This window comes from Gopherus flavomarginatus, chromosome 3 (assembly GCF_025201925.1).
Source record: "Gopherus flavomarginatus isolate rGopFla2 chromosome 3, rGopFla2.mat.asm, whole genome shotgun sequence".
Taxonomy (NCBI): Eukaryota; Metazoa; Chordata; order Testudines; family Testudinidae; genus Gopherus; species Gopherus flavomarginatus.
Window position 1 is genome coordinate 111,918,468 of NC_066619.1, and position 22,266 is coordinate 111,940,733.

The 22,266-nt window shown below is 40.6% G+C and overlaps 1 protein-coding gene across 45 annotated transcripts in view; it reads left to right on the plus strand.

The window, feature by feature from the left end:
• PTPRD (protein tyrosine phosphatase receptor type D) overlaps positions 1-22,266 on the plus strand; it is a 1,732,597-nt gene that overhangs the window by 1,408,764 nt on the left and 301,567 nt on the right. For all 45 annotated transcript variants that reach the window (XM_050942985.1, XM_050942995.1, XM_050942996.1 and 42 more), the window contains one exon: positions 20,486-20,631. In XM_050942985.1, the coding sequence (XP_050798942.1) occupies positions 20,486-20,631 (146 nt within the window). The remainder of the gene's footprint in view (positions 1-20,485; positions 20,632-22,266) is intronic.

A 22,266-nucleotide genomic window follows, 5' to 3' on the forward strand; every position in this document is an offset into this window, starting at 1 on the left:
ACCTGAGCTACAGCCCAAACTGCAACATCTATACAGCTTTTTTTAGTGTGCTGTCTTGATCTCACTGCCACAAATTGGTTGGCCCAGGCTAGGAAACTCAGTGTAGCATGTACCCAATGGCCCTATAAGCAGGCAGGTGCTAAGATGAGCTTTACACCACCTTTGCAGCCTCATCCCTTGTTCTCTGCTATTTGTAATTTCTTGATGTCCCATTTTGATGAGCATGTATTTGACTGAATGAAAATTCTTTAAAGTGTCATAATTATTTTTTTCTGGTACCTTAGTTTAATATTGAAAAGGATACCCAAAGAACAGCATGAAAACTTGGCACTATGATAGGCTACGCTGCAATATTACCAAATATTACCAACTGCTGTTTATGTCAGATGCACCTTCTTGGGCAGTTACAAATACATAACAGTCATTTAGGATGAAACAAATAAATATTGTTGTACTGATCATGCTGATCTACTGCATATACTGCTTAAAACTAAAGTCTGTGCACAGGCTTTACAGAACCACTCCCACTCACAGCGTGTTTTGTAAGTCAACCCTAATACAATAAATGAAGTGTTATGGTGGCATACAGATTAGCATAAAACTGAGTAAATGCCATTTCACTGACCATATGCTATATGTCACAGGAAAATGGAGAGTTTACAAAGTACTGTGGATTAATGGCAGTTAACACAGAAATTACAAATTAGACTCCTTTTTATATCTAAATTTAACTTTTTTTTTAATATTTAACCTTTTGGTTAATTTTTTGTCCTGGTACAACTATTTTGGTTAGTGGTGTGACTTTTTTATTGAAATACTTTTAACAAGCAACCCCTAGTGTGAATACAGTGATATTGGTATAAAAGAGCTTATAGCAGTACAGGTCTCTTGCAACTTATGCGCATTTAACAAGCGCGATTTCAACTTTACGCGAACGGCTAGAGTGGGGGGGACGTGGTCTCAAGTGGGGGGCTTGGCTTCAAGATTTAACGGTCCTGGGGCACCAGCTGTGACTGGGAGTCCCAGGACCTTTAAATCACCCAGGGGGCTCCCAGCTGCAGAGGCGGCTGGTAGCCCCTGTGGTGAACTAAAGGGCCCGAGGCTCCAGCCACGTGGAGCTCCGGGCCCTTTAAATGCCAGCCCCAGCCCACAGTGGGGAGCCCGGAGGAGCCTTTTAAATCCCTCCCACAGCTTTGGCAGCCGGGCTGGGGCTGGCATTTAAAGGGCCCGGAGCTCCATGGTGGCTGGAGCCTCGGGCCCTTTAGTTTGCCACAGGGGCTTCCAGCAACCGCTACAGCTGGGAGCCCCCTGGGTGATTTAAAAGGCTTGGGGTTTGGGGATATAATTTTGACTATACGCAGTTTTTGCTTTACGCGATAACCGAGGAACGGAACCCCCGCCTAAGATAAGACTTGCCTATATAGCTTATAGATTAAAGTAATGAATATTTTTGTACCAGTATAGCTGTTTCCACACTATAGTTGTTGTACTGCTTTAACTGTACTGAAAGTTAAAATGGGATTCAACTTCTGTGTGTAGACAATGACTTAGACTATAACTCACTGAGACACTTGGGGTGCATCTACACTGCAACTGGGGATGTAATTCCCAGCTTGGATAGATACACGTTAAGAATATAACTCTGTGTATAACTGGCTCTGGTTAAGAATATAAGAACAGCCATACTGGGTCAGACCAATGGTCCAACTAGCCCAGTATTCTGTCTTCCGACAGTGGCCAATGCCAGGTACTTCAGAGGGAATGAACAGAACAGGTAATCATCAAGTGATCCATCCCCTGTCATCCATTTCCAGCTTCTGGCAATCAGAGGCTAGGAACGCTCAGCGCATAGGGTTGCATCCCTGCCCATCTTGGCTAATAGCCATTGATGGACCTATCCTCCAGGAACTTATGTAGTATCTAGAAGTTATCTGGCTGAGCTAGCACACTAAAAATAGCAGCATACCTGTGGCTACACAGAGAGCTTTGTGGGCTAGCCACAGAAGTGCAAGCCTGCCTGACCCCTGGGTACTCCCCCTATTCACGTGGATAGCTCAAGCCACCACCAGTGCTGCTGTGGCCTCACTGCTATTTTTAGCACATTAGCTGGAGCAGAGATGGTGCATGCACATCTATCCAAACTGGGAATAACACATCTCAGCTTCAGTGTAGACATACTCTTGGTCTTTGACTGTCCAGAAGCAGCTAAGAACTTTTTTCTGACATTTTTATGAACATCATCTTATATGGTAATTACATGGAGTTCTACAGCCCACAATAAATGGATACTCCTGGCAGCAGGAGGAAGAGCAGTTCTCCTGTATATTCTATGTACATAAGTAGGGACCTGTGTCACATTTTATAGAATTGATTTTTGTAGCGTAAGGGTAAAAGTTGTGTTACAACTTATGGAGAGAGAAATAGCTTAAAGTTCTGGAATAAAGTAATAATGACCTAATAAGAAACTAAATATATGTATGAGTCTTCACTGACCCATATATTCACATTTTAATGCAATATTATTTCTGTAATACTTTTTTTATATCAACCCTTTTAGCTAAAAAACGTTACACTGAAGTGACATTTATACTAACGAGCTGATCGCTATAGTTATGAACCATAATTTCAGTGCTGATATATAAATATTCCATTTCTGAAGAAAACTCTTTATGTACTGAGGATAATCAACTGTACAACTAAGGGCAAAGTGGGTCATCAACCATTTGGTCTTCCAGCTCAGCTGTGGATTTCACTAAGTCATAGCCAACTAGGGCATGTCAGTCTTTCTGTCATTAAAACTTCAATTTGAATGTTCGCTATGAAATTAATCTCTGCAAATCATTGGAGAAATTGTGATTGTAAAGAAAGCTTTAGACATTATGTGTGAATGTGACTGGGTGAGAAGAAAAGCGGCAGGAAAAGCACAAGTATTCCTAGCCTAGCCTGAGTGATATACTAAAAACTCCCTAGCGAGGCTGACACACATCTGATGAAGCTGCTTGATATAAAAATAGTACACTGGCCTGCTTAATTCAGTTAGCAAGGCCACCATGCTGTTTGTGTGACTTCCCAGTTGCTACCAACAGTAGGTTATGAGATGGGTTAAAAAGGGAAAACGGTGACTGTATTTACACACTATTCACATATTTCAATAAGAAAAAGAAGCAATAAGAAAGATAGAGAAAAAATGTTGATTTTTAGGGGAGATTGGTACAATAGCGTTCAGTCTGTGTGTGTGTGTAGACACACATTGGTTTCTAAGTGGGTTGTTGAAGAGTTCAGTCCTGCAAGGTACTGTGTACATTTGCTCCTACCAAGCTGAACTGGGGATGCTTATCACCTCCCAGAATCAGGCCTTAAGGGGCCAATTTTGAAAGTAGGCATCTAAATAACTATGAATTAATTTAGCCATCTAACTTTTCTCATCAGAGTTTAAAAATTAAGCCTTTGGGGCCCAAAACCGTCTAACTTGGGTGCTTAAATCCATATATACTTAAAGTGGCCTGATTTTTAGAGATGCTGAGCCACTGCAGCTCCCATTGACTTCATTGAGAGCTGAGGGCACTCACCTTCTCTGAAAATCAAACTCTTTTATTTAGATACCTAGATCTTGATTTAGGTATGTGCCTTTAGTTGTCCAGTTTGACGGTTCTGGCTACAGTGTCTGGAAGTCCAGAGAGTTTTTGCTATAGGGCTAAATTGTGTAGTCCATTCTCGGGCAGAATTTTATTGGCTTTAATGGAGTTTTGCCTGAGCGAGGATTATATTAATTGGCTTATATTGGTCCCTTATGGAACAGCAACACTGAAGCTTAATCTGTTGCAGTAAACGTTTAGAAATTGCCAGTTTCTGTTTTCTTTGAGTCAGTCATAGTAATAGAGAAATTATTTTCTTTTCATACTCTCCAATCAAAAATCCATCTTGTATATTAATGACCAAATATGCATTTTGTTGTGTTTAGATAAACATAAACTCATTCAATGGTTATGTTACCTTACTTTTCTCTTTTATTGTACACCTCTACCCCAATATAATGCTGTCATTGTGAGCCAAAAAATCTTACCGTGTTATAGGTGAAACTGTGTTATATTGAACTCGCTTTGATCCACTGGAGTGCATAGCCCCGCCCCCCCCAGGAGCACTGCTTTACTGCGTTATATCCGAATTCGTGTTATATCAGGTAGCGTTATATCGAGGTAGCGGTGTATTTTCTTCCTTTTTTTTTTTTTTCTTTTTTTTTGGTAAGACTGCAACACCCCCACTGAAGGCCGTTTCTCTAGTGGCTTGGAATAACCCAGACATGGTCAATCATTAATTGAAACCTATCTCTATGGGCTCTTTTTTCTCTCCCTTTCCTTTCAGAGAAAAACTCCTCTGAAAAAAGATCAACTTCCCTGGCATTTTAAGACCCACTGCTTTTACCTTACTTACATGTTGAAAAGCAGCTTCAGCTCTCAGCAAATAATTCATATGCTGTCTGCAGACATTAAAATTTGAAAAAGGAGCAGTGGAGAGCTTTGAAGCAGAATTTCCTTTCATTAAATTAGTGAATATGACAAGGTTATATAATATTCCAGAGGGATGAAGTGGTGCACGTCACTAACCTTTTAGATTCTAGAGGCTTTATGCTTTTCATTTGCTACTGGATGAAGGTTTAAGACTGGATTAACTGACAAGTTCCTCTTTTTAATTCAGGTAGATTAAGCTGTATCCAGATTTTATATGTAATATATGAGATAAATAAATATCACACACACAAATACAAAATACCAAGTTGTGTATGGATTGTGTTTGTACGTACATACATGCATATGCGCGCACCCATGCTTACGTGTATGTAAACTTTTAATATGCATTGTGTCCATTTTATACAGAGAGAGCACCAGAGAGAGAATACTTCCCTCACTAAATCTTTTCTGAATAACAGTTGCTTCTTAATATATATTTTAAAAATTTCCAGGTTCTCAAGTTAATAAAATATTAGAAATAATGGTCCTGGTTCTCTTGTCTTAAATTAATGGAAATTAGGAGTTAATGTACTGAAATCAGTGAAGTCAGACTGGTGTAAGTCAGAAAAGAATCAGGTACAGTTTTTTAAAACTGTTATTTCATTTTTCCTGTTAGCATTTCAAAAGACTGTTACAGTAACAAAGCCTACAATGACACCATGGCTATAAGGGGAGTGTAGCTGTGGCTTTGAGACTGCATTCAGTGCAATGACCTCAGAGAGGGGAAAAAAGTGTGACTGTAGTGGGAAGCTGCATGTTTGTTCTAATGATAGAGGGGGATTACACAGATACTCTTGTCAACCACAGCTTCTGCTTAGAACAGGGGTCGGCAACCTATGGCATGCGTGCCAAAGACGGCACGCGAGCCAGTCTTTAATGGCATGCTTCTGCCTGCCGGGGTCCCGGCCGCCAGCCCCGCTCAGCCTGCTGCCGCAGAGAAGAGCGGGCTGGGCGGGGCCGGCAGCTGGGACCCTGTCAGGCAGCAGCGTGCTTTTAAAAATCCTGCCTGGCCCAGCCTGCTCTTCTCTGTCCCTGTCCACTGCTCTCTCCTGCGGAGGCAGGGGGGCAGAAGCTTGGTCCTGCCAACTGCTGCTGCAGGGCAGCCTCCACCAGCAGCCAAGCTCACTCATCCCCCACCTCCCCCCCCAGCATGCTGGATTCCTGCCCCTCCTCCTCCTCTCCGTCCCTGCAGCTGAACAGCTGATGGCCCTGGAGAGGCAGCAGAAGAAGCGGAGCCGGAACCACAGTCACAGTGTGCTCACTGATCCGGAGAAGAGGCGGGGATGGGGCCTTGGGGCTGGAGGGGATATGCCCTAATTCCACCCTCCTTCCTGAACCCCCACATCCCACCAGCCCTCTGCCCTGAGCCCTGCACCTCCCGCACCCCTCTGTCCCTGCCCTGACCCCTGGACCCCCTCACACACACCCAGACCCCTGCCCTGACCCCTGGACCCCCTCACACCCAGACCCCTGCCCTGACTCTGGCACCCCCACACATACCCAGCTCCCCCACACTCCATGCCCTGACTCCTACATCCCCCTCACATGCCCCCAGCCCTGACTTCTGCATCCTCCTCACACACCCCCATCCCCCTGCCCTGACACCTGCACCCCTCAAACATACCCAGCCCCCCACACACACCATGCCCTGACTTTTGCACCTCCCACATCCCCACTCACACCCTGAGCACCAAATGGAAGCTCCTGCACGCCCCCCCCATTCCCACCTGCAACCCTTGCACCAAATGGGAGCTGCCTAGGAAAGCGCTCCACACCCAAACTTCCTGCCCCAACCCTGAGCCCCCTCCCTCATTCTAGCTCCTGGCCAGACCCTACACCCCAACCCCCAACCTACTCCTTCACCTGCAGCCCTGTGCTCAGTGCACTCCCACCCTCAGCTCAGTGTAGAGAGAGAGGAAGAGAATGGGCTAAAACCAGGGAGAAGGTAGATACCCACTCTATGTGGGCAGGGCGGTGACCCCAGACTGGCAGCGGGATGAGTGGGGCCAGCAGCCGGGACCCTGGCTGACAGGAGCCAGCGGATGGAACTCCAGACTGGCAGTGGGCTGAGCCACTCAGCCCACTGCCGGTCTGGAGTCCTGGCCGCCAGTCCTTCTCAGCCCGCTGCCAGTCTGGGTTTCTGGCTGCTGGCCCCTGGCCAGCTGGGGTTCCGGTCGCAGGCCCCGCTCAGCCCACTGCCGGCCTACGTGAATGGAACCCCAGACCGGCAGCGGGCCAGCAGCGTAAGATCAGCATTGTAATTTAATTTTAAATGACGCTTCTTAAACTTTTTGAAAACCTTGTTTACTTTACATACAACGATAGTTTAGTTATATATTGACTTATAGAGCGAGCCCTTCTAAAAAACGTTAAAATGTATTACTGGCACATGAAACTTTAAATTAAAGTGAATAAATGAAGACTCGGCACACCACTTCTGAAAAGTTGCCGACCCCTGGCTTAGAACAATAGCGCTGTGCCAGAGGAGTAATTATTGGTTCTAAAATAAGTGTCCTAATAATTTGTCAAGATATCAACTTAAATTGTTCTGATGTTGACTCCAACAATTTGAATAGAAAAATCACAGCAAGAAATTCTTTAGTTCATTTTGCCTTACAGTATAAACATATTGGTAAATAGTGTTAATTAAAAGCTCACAAGGGTTCTTTATATGTGGGACAACTTTTTGTTTTCCCTCTTAATAATATAAACTGTAAATTAGTGGGGGGGAGGGACGGATGTTAGTTGGCAAATAAATGTCCACTGCTGTCTGTGCTGCTTTGGAATTCCTCCCATGTCCCTGGGGCTCAGATAATGTGTGTCTGGAAAAGCATACATAATTCACAATGAAATGAGCTGGTACTAAGGTCTGCATAGACCAAGGATACAAATTAGAGACTTGCTATTTGAACATTAGATCAGCTGAAAATGTAACCTACCTTTTCTAGAGTGGAGACTTGCTTACAAGATAACGAGTCATTTCAGTTTCCACGCAAGAACAGCATGGTTAACCAAGTAATCTGTGGCTGTGGGTTCTCAAACTGGGGGTTGTGACCCCCCAGGGTGTTGTAAGGTCATTACATGGGGGATCACAAGTTGTCAACCTCCACCCCAAACCTGCTTGCCTCCAGCATTTATAATGGTGTTAAATATATTTAAAAGGGTGTTTAATTTATTAGGGGGGTTGCAATCAGTGGCTTGCAATGTGAAAGGGATCGCCAGTAAAAAAAGTTTGAGACCCACTGAGCTAGATGGACTTATACAAGTTAGGGATCTGAACCAATAATTTTAATTCTATTAGGTATTCATAAAATAGCATAGATACTCAGCTGCCGATGTGAAAGGGGCCCTGTACGAAGCTAAGTAAGTAGTTAGGTGAGTTGGTAGATATGTTGATGGATTGAACTGAGAATGGTGGTGTGTTCTGTATTTCACCTGAGTGGTAGTGAAGCTTCAGGATATGAAGACTAACAGGATATGGCCCACGGAAACATACTAATAGATGCATTGTTTTGGAATTTTTATGACATTTTTATGAAACAGTACCTACTTGCTTGCTCTTTTAGAAGTACAAAGCTAATTAACTTTCTTGCATAAGCCAATTTGCAGGTACATTGTAAGCACAGGTTAGAATTAAGGAGAAATAATTGCTTATAATGATCATCAGCGTAACTGATGTGATAAACTATGATTAATGAGTAAATTAGCAGTGAATGCTACAAATGATCTGCTTTGAAAATTCTGTTAAAGAAAGGAAATGAGTGGCACAAGGAGCTTTTTTTGTCAAATATTGTGCATATACTTAATATATTAACTCTTATCTTGCATCATTTACAGTTCATCTCCGCAGACTACAGCTAGGAGACTACATGTAATATGTATCTGTTTATATATTCTTCATACGTTTTCTGCAAAAGAGCCTTTACCACTATTGAATGTAAACTGGTTTATGGCCTGTGTATTTTGAATGTATAAATGGTTCCTGAGTAAATCCGTAGGGCTAAGTGAAAGATATATAGTGGATGCTGAATGAATAAATAGTATTCCTGGTTATATGTTTTCCTAGGAATGTCTGACTGCATAACATGGAATGAGAAGAATGAGAAGATTATGACTAAGAAAGAATTAGGACCAGTCACATGCCCCACTGAAACTCGATGTTGCTAAACCAATAATATATAGAGGCTTTACACCAAATGACTGTGATTCTTAGTAACTATGTCCACCATTCAGAAAAGTTTTATAGCCCTGTGGACACCTGCCAGACTGGATTGTTTATTTTGTGATAAGGTTGCATTGCTGAGTGTCAAATATTCTATGAGAACAGTTGTGAGTGTATAAGCTTACAGCTTTCACGGCTATAAAACAAGTCTTTGCGACCAAAATATATTGTGTATTTCAGGATCTTCCGTCAGAGGTATAAATTTACCAATATATGGGCCAGCTGTAAGGAAACACCTGAACATGCCAATGTTTTTACTGATATTTTTGCTGTTTTATTAGCCCCTAACTGATGTTTTTGCTGTTAGGCTTAATGCAGTATATGCTACAGTGTGATGTAGGGAAATCCTGATTCTGGACAACAAATGGTCAAAGTTATTCCAAATTTCAGAAACATACTAAAGTTTACATACAGGGCTGGATTAATGCAATCTGGTGCCCTGTTTATGTCACAGAATCAGCCCCACCTGTGGCTCCACCTGTATGGCCCTGACTTTTACCATAGTCAAGTCTCCCTTTATAGTGGCAGTGTCCCATTTTCAAGCTTTTTCTTTGCAACCATAAGGGCTAGAAACTTCCTTTTAAATATGCAAAACAAAGCCGAGGTTCTGTCCTCCACATGTGGTTCCTGGTGCTGGAACTCAGAGCCTAGACTTTGATCTAGCACTGTGTATATACTTTTAAAAAATGTTTATCACACTATGCCATGTATGATGTTCCATGTGTAGTATAGACAGTGGGATAGATCCTCAGCTGGTGTAAATCAGTGTATATCTGTTGTGGAGTGATGCCAGTTTACTATAGCTGAGGACCTGGTCTAATGAGTCTAATCCCATTATTTAGCATTGTGCGGTGTCTAGTGTATAAAATTCAGGGATATGTTTTGTGTGCCAAACTGAGAGAGAAAATCAAAGCAAAAGGAGCAATTGCAGTGTCAATGAAAATATACTATGGACTACATTCACCATGTATCTGGTCCATAATTAGCTTGGCCACCATAAGTCCGTTATGCACACATTTGCTCCAGTCCATCCATCAGCTTCTACTCTGCTTCTGTTAATGGCATAAGTCCTCACCTTCAAATCTATCAACAAGTAGACCAGTGACTGCCTTTCCATTGGCCTCAGCAGCCACTCGCATGTTCACAGAAGCCAGACCAACCAGTGATGTCATGATCGTCTTGGAACTTGAAGGACAAACAACAATAATATACAAATGTATATATCACCAAGCAAAGCCTTCTATATCTATGGAAGGGAGAAAGCAGAACGCTCCTTGAAGTACACTAGGAAACTTGCCAAGCAAAACAAATTTACCTGGGAAGCAGGGAAACATTGTCAGTTCTTGAAAGTTCTCAAGTCTATAATCTGAGTTTTAACATTCAAAAGCAGACAATACTTTATCATCATATTTTATAAAACAGAAAAAGTGATGCAAATTAAATTTTGTAGAATAACAATCATTATGGTAAACTTTGTTTTTTTCCCCCCTAAAATAACTATTAAAGCAAAACAAATACGCATTTCCATTGTGCACCTTTGTGTGAATTGTTAGAACAGCTCTGCAGAGAAAACTTACATTGCAGTCAGCCAGGTTTCCTCCAGGATTACCAATTATAACGATGACTAATTGTCATAACGTTTAAGTGACGAGTTTCCCTGAATCCTGTGGGAGCTGTAACAGTTGCATCCTCATGCATTTACCATAGGACAGCACTATAAACCACACTAGGATTATTCTGATTATAACATCAGCTCTTCAGAAATTTGGCAAAGCTTCCAAGGAGCACGACATCATGGAAGGGAAAAGGAGAGAATATTGCTGCCACTTTTCAACCTAAGCAGCTAGTCAAAGTTTGGAGCCCTGGGGAATATTCAACCTGGAAGTAGAAACTGATGGAGTCTGATACAGTATTTTCTGTGATGCTGTCTTGTTTACGAACAAGGCATGTACAAAATCCTGTATCTCTGAACTCAGAGGGAACAAAGAACAAACAGAATGATTTCTTAGTTTACAGCCTCTAAGCCTCTTTAGCTAACACCAGACCCAAAAGCTCTCTCTCTAACTTCTTCCAGGTCACACTGTGCTCACTGGCTACTCTTTGGCTTTCTTGCCTCTCCTTCTCTTGTCCTCAGTTTATGTGTGTTCTCTGTTTCCATTCCCCCTCTCCCCACAAAACAGTACTCAGCCAAAAGTTCCTGGACAGGTTCACATACACCTTTTGTTTTAGGTGCGGGATTATGCTTGCAGTTATGTTAATTGAAGAATGAGTTCATAGCTATCAATTAGTCGGGTTTAATTAAACTCATAACATGGTTTCATCAAACTCATAAAAATATTTTGTTTGCATGTGTGTGTGTACAGATGTGGTTAGGACTGTAACATGAGTGACACAAGAGAGCTAATCACGTAGACCTACATTTCACTGAAGGGCCTGGCCTACTGTGAAAGTGGCGGAGAGAGACAGAGAATGGTGTCGGTTACATTTCACAGCACTGATTCACCATTTGTGTTGTATTTGCACATTAGAAGTATCTATTCTGAAATGTTTCAGAGCTTTTAATTTTCATTTGTGTAGCTCTAGATTACAAAAGGATGCTGTATCACCACCCTTTAATAAAACACATCACATTCGATATAAACAATTTATGATTTAAAATCCTTATTTTTTTAAAGTATTGCTAAATAGCTAAATCAAATAAGTTCATTGTGGGCTATGAGTTTAGTAGCCAATATTGCATGTTTCTATAATGTCCATACATGCAATTAAAAATAGACAAATGAAGCACTGATTTATTCTATAGATTTATTCTATACTTTACATGTAGCTTTTTGTTGTCTTAATTGTCGTTTTGTTGGAACATTTAAGCTGGCCAGTCAGAAGTAGAAAAATGTTGAAAGAACCTGTAAAGTGGTAGCTGTTAACTGCTTGCATCTTTTTCCCTTTGGTGGAATTTATCGTATTGGAAATTTCCTGTGTTAATGAACTGTGCCAAGAGAGTTTTTGTTGGACTCTGGACTGCAGTTGCAAACGTGTGACTATCAGGATCCAGACACCCCATGGCAAGAACAGGGTGTCTGAAACCCCAAAGAATAAGCAATTGAATTGACTGATTGTATACAATATTATTGTACTATAAAAGTGTATTGACTAAGGTATCATAAAAATGGATGGCACGCTGGTCATGAATATCATTGCATGATGTACGTACAGATAGTGTGTGAAGAATTATGTACGTGTGCTGGAAATATGTTCCTAAAATATGTTTTGGAAGCAGACTTGATAAGCAATTCTAGACAAGTCTTGTCCTAGACAAGAGAATGTTGTTTTGCCTGTGGCTCCAATGTAAATCGAGCAAGGTGATGACAAAGACTATGGATGTTACTTTTACATACTAGTCAACAGAGGGATGGGAGGTGAATAGGAAGAGGCAAACAGCAAGGGAGAATTTTATCTGGGGATACACTCCAAAAGAATACATTTCAAAGGTTTGCTGGACTATAAAAGGCAGAGGAGAGAACCCCTGAGTTATCTAGAGGTTAAGGGCAAAGGGGACAGTGTCCTCTGATTTTGTGAAAGTTGGATCCCCTTGCCTGGAAGACTGGAGATGGTGGTAGTTTGGCATAAGAGAGAGATTGTTTTAGGCATGAACATAGCTTGCTAGAATTAAGTTTTAGGCACTAGAAAGCATGTTATTTTTGTTTTGTTTATAACCCTTTTCTATGTCTCTTATTCTTGCCTGGTATCAGTTAAACCTGTGTTCTTTGTTGATAAACGTATTCTTGTTTTGTTATAAAACCATCTCAGCGCTGAACATTAAAGTAATGTGTGGGACCTGGGCTAAAGTAACAGACTGGGGTATGTACTGTCAGGGCCGCCAAGAGTGGGTTCGAGCCCCGGTGAAAAAAATATTTTCGGGTCCCCTAGCAAGGGCGGACTGGGCGACAAAGCTGGGGAAGCTTCCTCCACCCCACCCCCATCGGCCCTGTGTATTGTGTCTTTGGAGGCAGCAAACATAATAATTTCTGTGAGTGCCCAGTAAGAGGGATTGGGCATTGCAGAGAGAGATCCTTAGGGATCTCAAGAACTGTCGTTCACTGATTATTACCTGCCAGCCAAGGTTAAGACTGAGTCTCAAGTTCACTGATGAAGCAAACAGACTGGTGTGGAGGGAGCTGTTTCACAATCTAACCTACAGCAAAGCTCTGTCTTGCTGAGACAAAGAAGGTAAAACGGGGGCTTACAGTTCTGGGTTCCCCAAGGAGAGCATCACATAAGAGAGGTTAAAAATAATTGTCAGTTCGCAGTTGACATTGTCCTCATGTTGATAAGCAGAATGTGTGTGTGTCGGGTGGTAATTGTATTTGCCATCAGAACACCAAGCAAATTAGGATGGAATCAAAGTCAAGATATTGACAACATTTTAATGCAGAGATCATTTGTATCAAACTTTAATTTACAACCTCCATAAAAGTAAAGGTAACAAGAACAACTTTTTTTTCCCCTGTCTCGGGCTGATCTAAAATAATTTTACCTTGGTGATAGGCACTTATAAATAACTAGATGAGTACGTTCACGGATGGGTTGATGGATAGACGACATGATATTTATGTATCTGTCCAGCCAGGTGGCTGAGTGCCTCACAGATATTAATGAATTTATCCTCACACTTCCATAAAACGGGGAAGTATTATTCTCTTTTTGCACTTGGGGAGCCTGAAGCTGACAATTTAACTGACTTGCCCAATTAAATTTAATTTGATCAATATAAGGAGGTGAACTGCTAAAATCAAACGTTTTGTGCAGTAAATGTCTGAAAACTCTAGGAATACCATAATTCTTCCATTCTCTGCCTCATACGTGTTTAGTACCTCTACTTTTCATCCAGAGGACACAGGTTTTTAATCATAACTTGACCTCTGTGGTATTGTATGTTAGTCAACTAAATAATGTTGCCATATTTTCAAGATGGGAAGTTGGGACACTGCTGTACCTACACTTTTTGTGGGATCACAAAATATTCACACAGAATACAAAAGTCCACTTTTTAAAAAATGTGTATAGGTATCACTGTTGTACTTCTAACTTAGCAACACAGCCATATTTCTGAGAGTGGAAGAATTTTCCAATAACTTAGTCTTCTGAATGAGTTTCTCATGAAACAAGTTTTATCACTATTCTATTTCAGCAGAAGGGCAGCACTGATAACATGCACACTGTTTAGACTTCTCTCTTTACTCTAAACACTGTTCATCACATTGAACACTCATTCCAGTGGACAGCTTTTTCTTGCTAAAGAGAGAGGAATTTCTACGTGGTAGATTGTTTTACTTGGTGAAATGAAACAATGGGGAAAAGAAGTTCCCAGGCTTCTCACTATTAAATTGGAAGGTTTGGTCTCTGCTAATAAAAGTCATACTAAATTCTTCTCAGAACTATTTTAAAACATTGTTTTCCTCTGAAAAGTGACTGTAAAAATATCATCTTGGGTCCCATTTTTTTGCCTCTGTCATTCTCATAACAAATGTTCTCAGTTTACTATTAACATTTTTTTCATTAAATACCCTAGCCCTGCAAAACCTCATCCTGGGATTTAAGAGCCAAATAGGTCCCCCCCCTCCTCTCTTATGAATCAATACTGTACATTGTGAAGGTCAAACTAAGTCCAAAGTTATATTTCTGCAAACTCATTGCCTTCAGTAGAATTGCACAGGTATGTATGGAACTTAGTAAACAATTCTGCTGGTGTTACACAAGATGGAATATAATCTAGCTTGCTCACTCTCAGTGGCCTGGGCTTAGGGTTGCCAACTTTCTAATTGCTGACAACGACCCCCTCCTGCCCCTCCTCTTCCCCCCCCAGACCCCACCCCTGTTCTGCCTCTTCCCTTGAGGCCCCACCCCCTGCTCCACCTAGAACATAAGAACGGCCATACTGGGTCAGACCAAAGGTCCATCTAGGCCAGTATCCTGTCTACCAACAGTGGCCAAAGCCAGGTGCCCCAGAAGGAGTGGACCTAACAGGCAATGATCAAGTGATCTCTCTCCTGCCATCCATCTCCACCCTCTGACAAACAGATGCTAGGGATACCTTTCCTTACCCATCCTGGCTAACAGCCATTAATGGACTTAACCACCATGAATTTTTATCCAGTTCTCTTTTAAACGCTGTTATAGTCCTTGCCTTCACAACCTCCTCAGGCAAGGAGTTCCACAAGTTGACTGTGCGCTGTGTGAAGAAGAACTTCCTTGTATTTGTTTTAAACCTGCTGCCCATTAAGTTCATTTGGACCCCTAGTTCTTGTATTATAGGAATAAATAAATAACTTTTCCTTATCCACTTTCTCTACGTCACTCATGATTTTATATACCTCTATCATATCCGCCCTTAGTCTCCTCTTTTCCAAGCTGAAGAGTCCTAGCCTCTTTAATCTCTCCTCATATGGGACCCATTCCAAACCCCTAATCATTTTAGTTGCCCTTTTTCTGAACCTCTTCCCCCAAAGCCCCACCCTTGCTCCTTATTTTTGTCTTGACAGTCAGCATGCATATCTCTGTATAAGAAAGTGTTAGCTTTACAGTTTTCAGGGCAGAATATTCCTTAAGCAGCAGTGCAGTTTGTACAATATTGGAAATAAAGGCTTCAAGTCATTTTTAAAATGGGTGGCCAAATTATTTTCTGGTATAAATTGGTGCAGCCAGCCCCATTGCCTTCACTGGAGTTGTACTAATTAACATCAGGAGAGAATTTGGCTCTGGATTTTTATAAGGGGAAATTTCCCCTTTATTTCTCCTTCTTTTTTCACCACTACATTTTACAGCAGAGCAATAAAGCATGGTACTGCCTTATATAGTATGTTGCTGGGCAGCGCTATAAAACCCTAAAATAGAGTATTTTATTCATCTAAAGAATTGATTCAACGTACTTTTAGTTTAAGATTTAAAAAAAAATATCCTGTATAATCCCACCCCAAGATAATTGAGTTAGCGGCTGTAGGGAGTGAAAAGGAACCATTCTTAATCCTTGATATGATTTACAGTGTATAGTCATGAAAAACAAACCACTTAAATGGCTCAAAGGAAGTAAGTCATACTTTTTGTTGCTTCACTGTTGTGAGATTTAAATCAGTGGGCTAATCTGTAGAAGATGTGGTGTAAAGTGTGTGTGGATTCATACAGTTTTGAGTTAAAATATTTCCTGAGTAGCCTAAACCCACAGTTATTTTAATCAAAGGACTCACCCACCCAGCATTTTTCTTTCAAGTGTTTTGCAGGTGTTTCGTTGAATTAAAACTGTCAAAAGAATAAAAAGAGTGTGGTAATATTTCAACTTTATCTTGATAACACAAAATCACAGCTTGTGTAATGCAATACGAGCATTTCAGGCCCATTCTTTTTACTTATCAGAGCGGAAGGTTAATATGTACGTAGAAAAAGGTCCAAAACTACCAGGATTTGTTAAAGCCAGATGCTTTCTATCAGATTTAATTGTTCTCTCTCTTGAGATCCAGGCATAAAGTTTGTATATCAGGCTCAGGATTTTCCCATTTCTTTCCTGTTATTTCTTTGGCTATTCATGACTCCAGGTTTTGATTTGCCACAGACTTTTCATTGTAGTGATTGGACTCCTATAGGGAAAGTGACATGCTCTTTACTTTGTTAGTTCTAGACTTACTAGTGCACTTGTTTTTCAAGCATGTAGAACTTCAGGAGACAGAATTAGTTCAGTGAACAGGTCAAGGTTCCCAGAGCATTCTGAGAAGCTGCTTGCTTATATAGCCTAATTACGTCAACTAAACTCTGCTGCCACTTTCCGTCACTGGAGGTAACACTCTAACTGTAAAATGGTTTTGATATATACTAAAACAACTGCTGTGATTGTGAATCCTGAGACGACTCTTTTTTTTTTTAAACGAAATGAAATAAAACCTTGATGGAAGCATAAAATAATTGTGGAATATTATCTGATCAAGTCAATTTAAATTGTAATTGAGACTATAGTAATCCATATTTTACCTGTCACATCTATTCAAAATGTGGGAATTTCCCAGCAGCATTATTTTGTTCTCATTGTTGGCAAACAGTTGCTTGTAACACTTTAACAATAGCATTATAAATACACGGTTCATCTTGTTATACTCAGGATCTTCTTGATTCTCTTATATTAAATCTAGCTATTTAGTACAGTACAGTAAATTCATTTATAATGGTAGTCATGATGGGTTTGGTCACAGAGACCCCCTTGGGACTGTCACCTGATGTGCTGAAACTACCTCTGAGCCCATTTTCTCTGATGGCTTGAGACTTCAGAACCCTGTCTTGTTGAGCCAGACATGCAAGCCTGCTGCAACGCAAGGTGGGAGGGTAGCTCAGTGGTTTGAGGATTGGCCTGCTAAACCCAGGGTTGTGAGTTCAATTCTTGAGGGGGCCACTTAGGGATGTGGGGCAAAAATCAGTACTTGGTCCTGCTAGTGAAGGCAGGGGGCTGGACTTGATGACCTTTCAAGGTCCCTTCCAGTTCTAGGAGATTGGTATATCTCAAATTATTATTTATTATAAGGTTTGAACCACAGCCTTAAAGCTGCTGACTTAACTGAAAACAGCTTAAGAAAGTGCTCCTGTCTCCAGCACCCAGACACCGAGCTCCCAATGGGCTCCAAACCCCAAATAAATCCATTTTACTCTCTATAAAGCTTATACAGGGTAAACTCATAAATTGGCTACCCTCTATAACACTGATAGAGAGATATGCACATCTGTTTGCTCCCCCAGGTATTAATCACTTACTTGGAGTTTACTAATAAATAAAAGTGATTTTATTAAGTATAAAAAGTAGGATTTAAGTGGTTTCAAGAAATAACAGACAGAATAAAGTAAGTTATCAAGCAAAATAAAACAAAACATGCAAGCCTAAGGCTAATACATTTAAGAAACTGAATACAGGTAAATCTCACCCTCAAAGATGTTCCAATAAGCTTCCAATCCTTTCTCCTGTTACAGACCTTGTTAGTTCCATCTCAGGTGGTAACTCAGGGATTTCTCGTGACTGGCAGCCCCCTTTGTTCTGTTTCACCCCTTTTATAGCTTTGCTACAAGGCAGGAATCTTTTGTCTCTCTAGGTTCCTACCCCTCCTTTTAAAAGGAAAAGCACCAGGTTTAAGATGGACTCCAGAATCAGGTGACATGGTCACATGTCCTGTGAGACCCAAGCCCCTCACTTAGGAGGTCATCTAGTCAAGGCTGAACCAACCCCAACTAAATCATCCCAGCCAGGGCTTTGTCAAGCCGGGCCTTAAAACCTCTAAGGATGGAGATTCCATCACCTCCTTAGGTAACCGTTTCAGTGCTTTACTACCCTCCTAGTGAAATAGTTTTTCCTAATATCCAACCAATATCCCACTGGAACTTGAGACCATTGCTCCTTGTTTTGTAATCTGCCACCACTGAGAACAACCTAGCTCCATCCTCTTTGGAACCTCACTTCAGGTAGTTCATAGAATATTAGGGTTAGAAGAGACCTCAGGAGGTCATCTAGTCCAATCCCCTGCTCAAAGCAGGAGCAACACCAACTAAATCATTCCAGCCAAGGCTTTGTCAAGCCGGCCCCTAAAAACCTCTAAGGATGGAGATTCCACCTCTAAGGATGAAGTTGAAGGCTGCTATCAAATTCCCCCCTCACTCTTCCTTGCTGCAGACTAAATAAGCACAGTTCCCTCAGCCTCTCTTCATAAATCATGTGCCCCAGCCCCCTAATAATTTTAGTTGCCCTCCTTTGGACTCTCTCCAGTTTGTCCACATCCTTTCTGTAGTGGAGGGCGCCAAACTGGACGCAATACTTCAGAGGCACTGTGGCCTCATCAGTGCCGAAGAGAGGGGGATAATCACTTCCTTTGATCTACTGACAGTGCTCTTACTAATACAGCCAAATATGCCATCAACCTTCTTGACAACAAGGGCACACTGTTGACTCATATCCAGCTTCTCGTCCACTGTAATCCCCAGGTCCTTTTCTGCAGAACTACTGCTTAGCCAGTTAGTCCACAGTCTTTAGCAGTGCATTGAATTCTTCCATCCTAAGTACAGGATTTTACACTTGTCTGTGCTGAACCTCATCAGATTTCGTCTGGCTGAATCATCCAAATTGTCTAGGTCACTCTGGACCCCATCCTTACTCTCCAGCATATCTACCTCTCCCCCCAGCTTAGTGTCATCCACAAACTTGCTGAGGGTGCAGTTCATCCCATCGTCCAGATCATTAATGAAGATGTTGAACAAAATTCACCATTTTTCACTGATTTTAACATTTTTCCTACCATGGTTATTGATATTTGTTTATAGTCTCCTGGTTTTCTACATTGCTGATAACTGCGTGACAAGAAATACTTCCTCTGGAAAGACCAATTCAGCAGAGCATAAGGTTAGAAGTGATATGTGAGAAGTAGCAAATTAAAAAAAAAACAGTACAAAGGAGAAGCCTTACCAGGGAGGGCTAGAAAAGAAAAGGAAAGAGAACAAAAGAGAATAACTGAGAGAAGAGAGAGATGATGAAAGAAAAGGGGGAAAGGAGTAGTGGGAAAAAAAAAAAAGATGGGCCAGAAGAGGTGCACAGGACTTGAGTTAGACCCGTATTGTTGATTAAATCCATGCCATGCATTCCAAAACCTAATTCCACTCCATTTCAAGATAAACATAGTAACCTTCATATAATACCTTTATATATCAGTTCAAAATAAAGGAAACTGCTACAATGGAAACACTAGGTCACTGACCTTGAAACACTAACTTTAAGTTAGTTCCCCCAAATATAATAGATTGCTGAAGGCTGGCTAGTTATGCAAGAGAATGCAGCAGCTGTACTGGAGGATTCTGCAGCACATACATCTGCATGCACTGGTCAGATTTCACACATCAAGGTCATATCCGGTCTTGGTATAACTGAGAGTTTTGGTTAACCAGGATTCTCTTCATCAAGGTTTGACTAAATTAACACAAGGAATGTTATCCTTCTTGGACAGAAGGAAAGAAAATAATTAGTGAAAATCCCTACTTCCTTCCTTTTCTTTCTGTTTTTTTCCCCATGTTTCCTCTTATCTTTTCATTTCTCCTTTCTCCCACTCTTTCTTCTTTCTTGTCACCGTGTCTCTGCAGATACAGTATCTTCTTTCCCTTGTTCCTTCAGCAAAATATGGCATAATTTGGGAGATAGGCCAGGATTTATAAATGTGGTGTCTTTTGAACTGTGGGCAAGCATTAGTTTCTCTACTGCAATTGTCCTTTCTCCACTCTGGTCTGGATTTTTAATCTGTAGGCATTTACACCCGTCTCCTCAAACTTTTTCAAATGTTTCTGTCCTAAATGTCACTGATTTTAATGGCTCAGAGGTGGAAAACTTGCTTTCATGACATCCCCTGGTAGTAACATTAAGCCATGAACCATGATCTTATTCCATTTGATTGATGAGCTCATTTTGCAACAGAGGACAAATTAGATTTTTATTTATAATGGTGATAAAATTAATGCATGGTCTTCCTATTCTGATGTTATTAGATTTCTGTGTTAATATACGTTTTACTAGTCAAATCTCTAAGTGCTCCCTTGACCTTTTAAGGTTTTTTTAAAAGCCTTCTCTTATAGGTGAATACAATTCCTACAGAAACAAAGTATTTCCCCCTTTTTTTATTTTCATTTTGACAGCTTGACGTGCTTTTTATGTCTACTGCTTAGATTTATTTTGTTACTTATTTTCTTGTTTTAGCACCGCCAAAGTTTACAAGAACTCCCGTTGATCAGACAGGGGTCTCTGGAGGAGTCGCATCATTCATCTGCCAAGCTACAGGAGACCCAAGACCTAAAATTGTCTGGAATAAAAAGGGAAAGAAAGTCAGCAATCAGAGATTTGAGGTATTAGGTCCATTGTTCTGTTCCTCTGAAAAACATTCATTCTAACATCACGTTTATTTTATGTTTTTAATCCTGGTGAGTGTGCTTTATTATCAATGACTAAGCAAATAGCCGTCACCACAGGGGATAAATCTTTGCAGGCAGTCCTGGGAATCACCTACTCTGCAAACTGGTTGTCCGCAAGACCACTGAAGAGAAGACGGTTTTGCTATTTCTTAAGAGTTTCCTTTTGACATTTTTAAAGATTAGCATTAAGAATGGTTTCAGAGGAGGTGAGTTTTCTACCTTTCATGGTCAGAAATTTAACAAAATGATAAAGATTGTCTAGTAGTGGAGGATGGAGGTGTTTCTGGGGGGTAATTCTAGGGACACTATTGCCATTTTAAGTGGTGGAAAAAGTTAGGACTAAGGTTGGATTGGCCTATTTATTGTTCCAGATGCCTGTTCAGAGAAGATGACACCAAAAACCTGGTGCTGATTATGTATAACTTCAGCTGCATCTCTACTAGCTTCTCAGTATTAAAAATAGGATTTTGCATTTAGAAAATAATCACAAAACAAATTACTATTAAAAATTATCTATCACACAGTTCTGACACACGCTATATGAATGAATGGTCTAGACATGCATGCCAGAATGTTTATAGGAAAATTTAAGTCTGTGCTTCTGACTGTGAAGAGACAAACCAAAATGCATTGGGATAATTTTTCACAGTACTCACCGAGGATGTTAGCTTTTAATGGTATTTGAGTTGATAACTCACATACAGCTTTGTAAATTAGTCCTGCCAACAGAGCAGAGGCTACATTTTATTTCTTTTGTGGGCTAATTGTTTTATTTTAAAACTATTTAAAAGCAATCAGCTCATGTTTTGGTACCATACAAGATCTATGAACCTTTCACTAGCTATTATGGTTCTTTGCAAATGTATTTAATTCAGTAAGAAAAATAGTTGTCAAAGGATTTTAAAATGTGTACTCTCCACTCAATGCAAGTAATTGTTCACAGCTTTCAATGCATATGCACAATTCTTTTTTACGTAATTGGAGTAAGAGGAGAATTGGCTCTTTATAATAAAGCATATGCAATCTGTTCCATAATGGTCACAAAATCTATATTGAAGATGAGCAACAGTCAGTCAGACAGATCATGTATATTTGTGTTGATTTACTTTTATTTTGCAGTATTGTGTTTTATTGTGTTTTATTTGTTTTATGGGAGAATGGGCTAAAAGATAAACATGTTTTACTTCCATAAAATATTTGAACTGAACTATAAATATATGATGTAAAATGTATTTTTAAAAGTCCTTAAGTGGGATGTGGAACAAGAGTGCATATTCAAACAGGACAGGACATGTTTCAAAGAATTATGAAACATTTAACAGGTAATTTTCATTATAAAGCACTGAAAAGCTAGTTAGTTAAAGCAGAAAGCACATCAACACTTCAAGGAGTTTTCTTCCCTCTCCAAAAAAAGTCATTAACTCATGCTGTAGAATTTTCAGATGGAAATTAGAGCAACAGCAGAAATTAGATTCAGAAAAGGCACCTGGAGAAGTAGGGAACATTTTGGACTGTGCACCTCAGCAGTAACTACAAGGGTCTCAAATAACTATTCTTGTTTTTTCCCTT